Raw genomic sequence first — 7729 nt, 5'->3', positions numbered from 1 at the left:
CCACAGGGATGTTATTGTCGTGTAACCATTCCGTCACAGCCCGTGCATTATGAACTGGTTCAAAAATTGTTCAAGTGGCTCTGAGCACTATGGGATATAACATCTGAGGTCATAAGTCCCCTAGACTTAGAACTGCTTAAACCTAACTAACCTAAGGACATCACACACATCCATGCCCGAGGCAGGATTCGAACCTGCGACCGTAGCAGCCGCGTGGTTCCGGACTGAAGGCCTGGAACCATTGGACCACAGCGGCCGGCACCCTACCATCGGATCGCCACATTGTGTACCGTGATTCCTCACTCCATACAACGTTTTTCCACTGTTCAATCGTCCAATGTTTACGTTCCTTACACCAAGCAAGGCGTCATTTGGCATTTACCGGCTTGATGTGTGGTTTATGAGAAGGCGCTCCACCATGAAATCCAAGTGTTATCACCTCCCGCCTAACTGTCATAGTACTTGCAGTGGATATTGATGCAGTTTGGAATTCCTGTGTGATGGTCTGGATAGATGTCTGCCTATTACACATTACAACCCTCTTCAACTATCGGCGGTCTCTGTCAGTCAACAGACGAGGCCGGCCTGTATGCTTGTGTGCTGTACGTGTCCCTTCACGTTTCCACTTCACTAACACATCGGAAACACTGGACCTAGGGATGTTTAGGAGTGTGGAAATCTCTCTTACAGACGTATGACACAAGTGACACCCAATCACCTGACCACGTTGGAAGTCCGCGAGTTCCGCGGAGCGCCCCATTCTGCTCTCTCACGATGTCTACTGAGGTCGCTGATATGGAGTATCTGGCAGTAGCTGGCAGCGCAATGCACTTAATATGAAAAACGTATGCTCTGGGAGGGGGGGTGTCCGGATGTAGATGAGTGAACAATCCTACCTATAAATACAGAAGTTCGAATCTTAACTAAAATATCGGATGTTTTACATTCATGACCAGTACCTACACCAGGAGTTGAAACTGATGTTACACCTGGATGATTAAATCAAGTAACATTTACAACAAGCTCTGTGTGCTAAACTTCGAATCCTGCAGACCCCAAATTCTTAAATTACACATTCTTCCTACAACGCAGTATACGCACAATAAGTAAAATTTCTTTAACTGCTGCCCTTGCTGGTGTTGAAGTTCTGATAGCTAACAATCTATAAATGAATTTGCATATAACTTTTCGAAAGAAATTACCGCCATTTGACTGTAAATTACTATTCATTAATTTCACACAATCGTGGTTTATCGACATTCTCAATTGCAAGTCTAAATGTCACAAAAGACCGACATGCCTAAATTCTAAGTCATCGTTCAAATAACATGCATCTTTGCGAGTAGAACAGGATAGGAATTGAGTAATAGTGGTACACGGTATCCCCCGCCACGTACCGTAGACGTAGATGTAGACCTGTTCTTATAAAACAGCCATCGTATTAATGGATGTGAGTACATGTCAAAAACACATAATAAGGCTGACATTGTGCACAGTGAATAAACGTTAACAATCTGTAATGCGTATCGACGTCATGAATGCAGGTCACAGCACTGTATTGGCTGCCAAATACGCATTACAGTTTTTTAACGTTTATTCGCTGTGCACTCATAGCCAGTAATACGACGACTGCATTATAAGACCAAATATATGTCTTTTAGAAGATGGCATGTCGTTAAGGCATGTCGGTCATTTTGTGACATTTCAGCTTGTACATGTGATTGGCTATGGAACTGAAATCATGGCGGTGTGAAATAAATGAGAGGTAATTTACAGTCAAATGGAAGGAATTTCTTTCAAAAACTTCTATATGACTGTGGTACCCATGCAGGAAAAATCATTTATTTGCATATAACGACCGTAACTCTGTTCGCAAACGATACAGTTTTGTACATGAAAGCGATGTCATGAAATTGCTCAGAAATACAGAGAGACTTGAATATGATCAGCACCTGGTGGAAAGAATGGTAGATACTCCTAATATAAATAAATATAGTGCAACCTTTTTTAATTCGGGTATTGGTACCTCAGAAACATACTTTTGGAAGTATTTAACAGCGTCTTGACGTGATGAAAATCGTTCCCCCACCCATTCCTGTTCTTCATAAGGGAGCAAAAATAAGTCGGCAGGCGATAAATCACGGGATACGTGCAATGACACGTTAATTCGATATTTGCTCCATCAAATAATTAATTGTTTCAGATGCTATGTCACAGCTGTTATTGTCATGATGAAGACCGATACGACGATTCCTGATGTTTCCTGACTTTATCGATGACTGGTGGCAAACAAATTGTGGTATGGCCATCAGTATACGAGCTGTCCTTTGATCTTCTCAAGTACTGGTGGTCGTACGACATATCCAGGACAACCAAATAAACAATCGAACATTTTCTTGGAAGTTTTTCACGAATGAACCACTTTTGTCGGTTTCGGTTCATCTCGAAACTTCCAAACAGTTAACTGATGCTCAGTTTACGATTTTTGCAAGTACACTGTCGGAAAATAAAATCGCAAAACTAAGGAGTTTTGCAACATAAATGGAAGTTGGTATCCAATTTTCTACATCTGAAAGATGATACCTATTCAAATTCCGAGCCAGTCGCTAGTAGCGACAATACGACGGTGCAAGTTTGCTTCAAATACGCGCTGTAACGGTCGTGAACGTTAGTTAACTTTGAGATCGGACGCGAACAGTTGATGTTAGTCGAGAATGACTTTAAGGCGACACGAGACCGTGCAGTAGGGCTACAAGAAGCTGGACGTTCTTTCTGCGATATTGCAGGAAGACTTGGCAGTAATGTAGTCACTGTACATGTTTGCTGGTAGCGGTTGTCACGAGAAGGTACAGTCGCAAGAAGACAAAGGAAGGAGGAAGACTGGGTTTGACGTCCCGTCGACATCGAGGTCGTTAGCGACGGAGTACAGCTCGAATTGTTTCGAGGATGGGGAAGGAAATCGGCCGTGCCTGGCATTTTTCTGGAGCAGTTCAGGGAAATCACGGGAAACCTAAATCTGGATAGCTGGACGCAGATGTGAACCGTCGTACTGCCGAATGCGAGTCCAGTGTGCTAACCACTGCGCCACCTCGCTCGGTCGCAAGAAGACCAGGCTCGGAACGGCCACGAGGGACGAACATCGTGTTCGGTGTGCGGCTCTGGAACATCGTACTCAATTTGCAGCAGCATTTGGCTCCGCAGTGACACAACCAACTGTTACAAATAGGTTACTTCAAGAACAGCTTCAAGCCGATCGCCCTGTAGCGTGCATTCCACTCACACTTACTACTTCAGTGGTGTCAAGAGAGAGCCCGCTGGAGGGCAGGATGGAAGTCTACTGCGCTTTCCGAAGAAAGCTGATTCCGCCTCGGAGCCAGTGATGGCTGAGTGTCGATTAGAAGGATTTCGTATGATACCAGGAGCACCCTCGTGGCTATTTCACGAAGCCTGGCTGCAGATTTGTGCTTCAGTCTGGTGATTCGACCTGTTGTGCTGCCATTCGTGAGCATCATTGCAGGGGGTATAACGTTTTGTTGTAACCAACATGCTCTACAGAGAGTCGACTTGGTACCTTGGTCTGCTCAATGACGTGATCTGTTTCCGATCGAGCACATACGGGACGTCATCGGATGACAGCTGCGGCGTCATCCACAAACAGGATGAACTGTCCCTGTACTGACCGACCACGAGCAAGTGCAACAGGCGTGGAACTCCATCTCACAAAATGACACCCAGCAGTTCACATTTCCAATCGCTTATCTCGTGCTTACGTTAACCTGTGATCTTTCAATGATAATCATTTAAATAACTTACCTACACAAAATGTATTCCCGAAATTTCATTATATACATTAATTATTTTTTGTGATGCGATTTCTTTCCTATTTGTCTCCTGTTACGGTGTTGAATCCAGATATTGCATTACCTCGGTCAAATATTTTTTAGCATTTCCTGTTTTTGAGCTTCGGTCAAACAGCGCGGAATCCACCAGAGAGAGGGCTTTATCGCTGCCAAGTATTCGTGCATAATCTAATATACTGCAGTCTTCGAAATGGCTCATCTCACAGCAAGTCACGTTTTCTGCTACGAAAACCGACTTTGGTCGACCTTCACGAAATTAATGGCTGACAGAATGCCGGCCATGACAAAATTAAACAAACCAATTGTAAACAGGCTTTCCTGAGGGTAGTTTATTAACAAAAACCGAACGACGCGATTAGAGAGATTGTTGTTGAGTTACACAGGGCGTTCAAAAAGTTTTGCACAGTCGTCTCTCTTTTTTTTTTTTTTGCCGAAGGAGAATGTAATTTTTTGTGAAAATACTTGGTACATTTAGCTATAAGTTGGCATATAAAAGTATTTTCTTTTATCACACAGGGAAAAAGGTCAACTTGGCCTCCAGTATATTCTTTCATTGGCCATGTTCCGTAGGCCCACCACGCAATAATAATTTTCCGGGAGCGGAATGAGTCAAAAAATATATTATCGCAAACAGTAGTTATTATGGAATGACATTGTATAGTATTTTGTTGCCATTGATGCTAGACTATTTGAGTGACTCGTGCACTTGACTGCTGCAGAATAACATTCCGATAAAAAGAAAAAAGGTGAAAAAGGGGGGGGGGAAGGTGTTTGCTTTCCTAGTAATACTATCTAGATGCTTATTACCGGGTAGCGGTTAATAGTGACTTCATGCCCATGTTAGACTTACGGTCTACAAGAACTTCCCTTGCCATATTTATAATGCGAACTGTGAGAAAGGGTTCTCATCATACTGCATTGGTTATTCTCCGCAGTACTAACAACAATTACGACTGTCATATATCAGATGCTGTCAAGATGGAGTGATGTGGCTTAGCTACGAAAGTCTTAATTCCATCAGTTCTATAATACTGTGCCAAAGCAACACTTTTTATAACGAGAACTAAAATATCGAATCATAAATATCAAACCCCACAAATGCTTTAAAACCGGTATTTTGGAAGGCCGAAGCAGTAATGAACTTCTCATAGTCTCGAAGTCAGAATGATAGAAGTTGCGAAATATTGTTAAAGACCAAACCACAAGATCGAAATCTACACAGGCCGTTCAAGTGAAATGACTAAACCTCAGCCCCGCGAATGTCCTAGCATTGGATTACATGTTAGGTGTTCAGGGTGTTTCCTTCATTTTTTAAATCGAAACCTATCTTTGTTTCTGTAATAGTAGGCGTTTTGGTACTAGCCACATGAAACACCATTTCAGCAAACACCTATTAATTGTATCTCGATTTTTAACGTCCTAAAGGTGAATTATTGTTATTGTTGACGAGATCATTTTCGATCATTGATCATGATCATCATATTGTGACGTCATGGGTCACGTTATGTGCGCAGGTGCGATAGGTTGCCATAGATTTTCTTGATTGTGATTTTTAATCAAGTACGGATATGGTCTGCATATACCCCTTTGAGTTTAGTTCTAGTAAATATCCGCAAGATGGCAAACTACTGCGCGGCTGCGCTCTCCGTAGCGGTTTCTCATTGGCCAAGCAAATGGGCTTAGCAGTGCCATCTACGAGTACGATATTGAAGCTATACAGTAAAGGGACGGGGCAACGAAATAGCTTTCACGTATCTGCTGTGCCCGATGTGTTTTTTCGTAGTATCTGGGCCCTTGACGTAAAGGTTTGGCGAGCGTTATGTGCGTGTGAAGGTTTTGACATGGACTTCTGTACACTGGAACTCAGAACTCTAAGTTACTTTCCTAGCATGGGTAAATACGTTTTAGCGTTAGCGTTCCTAGGTTTTGTTGCATCTTCACCAAACGCCACGCCGGGATCTGTATCGACAGATGGAGGTGAGTTAAGAGTGAAACAGGTTAATGGCGAGCTCTGAGATTCTGAAATCTGAACACATGTGACACTAGAACAATCCTGGTGTTTTGGAAGTAAATCTCAACTTACTTAAGCATATTATATGAAGAGCACACTTACAAACGTCAAGCGTGTTTCTTATTTCGTTAAATATGACAGCAAATTAAATTTACAAAACTTATTTGACAAGAAGCGACGAAATGTTTATGAAGTGAGCCGCAACTACTTTTGAGACATTTCCATACCTTAAATAGTGTCGATTTTTCTGTCATCTCATCTTCATGCGGTCGCCATGTTCTTTCATTTTCAAATTTCGGATTTTTTAAACCCTACCGAAAAACTCGTCTCACAGGAATCTGTTGTGTCTTCAGTCAGTTGTGGGCTTGTAGTTAACAAAGATTCATGTGTATGCAACGAACGGCTTTAAAACTCATGACTAAATCGTTGGTAACTGGGTAAAAAAAAAAAAAAAAAAAAAAAAAAAAAAAAAGGGGGGGGGGGGGGGGGGGAACCTTACATTTTGAATTTGTAGGAAGTACCAATGCCAAACAAAATGTCAATGTAAAGAGAGAGAGAGAGCTAAGTAGTATCAGCGTGTTTGGGCAATAGCCGTACTGCTTTTTCTGTTTCTCTGGGCTTCCGAATTCACCGTGGTAATATCTCCGAGTGAAACCGGTGATACTGATGCAGAGCTGCAAATTTTGTCCAGAGGAATAACATGATGTATGAGATTTGCGGAGTGGGCGATTACTTTCAGGGACGGCCTTGTTTTTTGAAGTATTGATCTATTTTAGTAGCTGTTCTTGTTTATGATAGAAGTGAATGACGAGTTATAGGCAGTGTGTGTGTGTGTGTGTGTGTGTGTGTGTGTGTGTGTGTGTGTGTATGTGTGTATGTAAAAATGTTACAGTTGAAACTTTTAAGACAGTGTCTAACACAATGCCCAAGTTATTGTATGCTCAAGTTACTGTACTTTGCGGTAACCTCTTAAGTCGGAAACGTACATAGTACTTGATTACCCGTTTAGAGCGGCATTTGATATGTTAAGTGTACTCAGCATCATTTACTCCTATAATCCTTACATGGGTACCACACTATCAACAATGACGTTGCCCTCATATAGTGTGAACGGTATTTGTCGTTAAGTAAATACAAGAAATGTCATAGTAGCAATGCATGTTGGAATATTGAGCCTTAAACAAAATGTTTTGCTTTAGAATTTATACTTGCGTACTATGAAAACGTGCAGTTTAATTGCTGTACCACATTAAAGATTTCCACTAAATGTGTCATTTTTGGTATGGTTTGTTGTGCCAAAGTGTTGGGATATGTGACCTCAGCTGCTAAACACGTTTCCCATTATTTCTGTAGAAGCTGGAAAAAAATTTCCACCTTTTCCTTCTGGATTGAATTATAAAACATTAGTTAGATACTGTTTCTTAACCCCCCTCCCCTATTGTTTACATGCTCCATCAGTGAGCTATAGGCACTCTCATTGTCCCTCCTTCCCTGCCATGCATGCATTTCCTTGTGTCCCTGTGCATCCACATATTCATCATTGCAGTTTTTTGTTAGTGTGTCCCTGTTTGCTAAGTTTTTCTCAAATGCTTTGTTAGATGACAATATAGAAAATGCTTCATAGTTAGGGAGTGTATGTGAGTTGGCTTGACAGTACTGTAGATCTAAGTACCCCTGAATACCGTAGATATAATTACCTCTGTCTGATCATAAAAAATTGAGCTGGTGAGTTAATGTGTCAAATACATTCAAACACTCATGCTGTATTCAGTCTAAGAGATCACTTGGTCATGACATCAATATATGCTGCTGACATATTGGGGAGATTCTTGCAGTTCAGTATGATATGATATCTAAA

The 7729-nt window shown here is 41.7% G+C and overlaps 1 protein-coding gene across 1 annotated transcript in view; it reads left to right on the top strand.

Annotated features, from left to right (window-relative positions):
* The first annotated feature begins 5623 nt into the window (after positions 1–5623).
* Positions 5624–7729, top strand: part of LOC124554697 (calsyntenin-1) — a 74920-nt gene continuing 72814 nt past the window's right edge. Inside the window, exon 1 of the mRNA XM_047128323.1 lies at positions 5624–5837. Coding sequence (XP_046984279.1) covers positions 5702–5837 — 136 coding nt within the window. The 5' untranslated portion in view covers positions 5624–5701. The remainder of the gene's footprint in view (positions 5838–7729) is intronic.

This window comes from Schistocerca americana, chromosome X (genome assembly GCF_021461395.2).
Source record: "Schistocerca americana isolate TAMUIC-IGC-003095 chromosome X, iqSchAmer2.1, whole genome shotgun sequence".
Classification (NCBI taxonomy): domain Eukaryota; kingdom Metazoa; phylum Arthropoda; class Insecta; order Orthoptera; family Acrididae; genus Schistocerca; species Schistocerca americana.
This window is presented reverse-complemented; position numbering and strand designations above follow the sequence as displayed.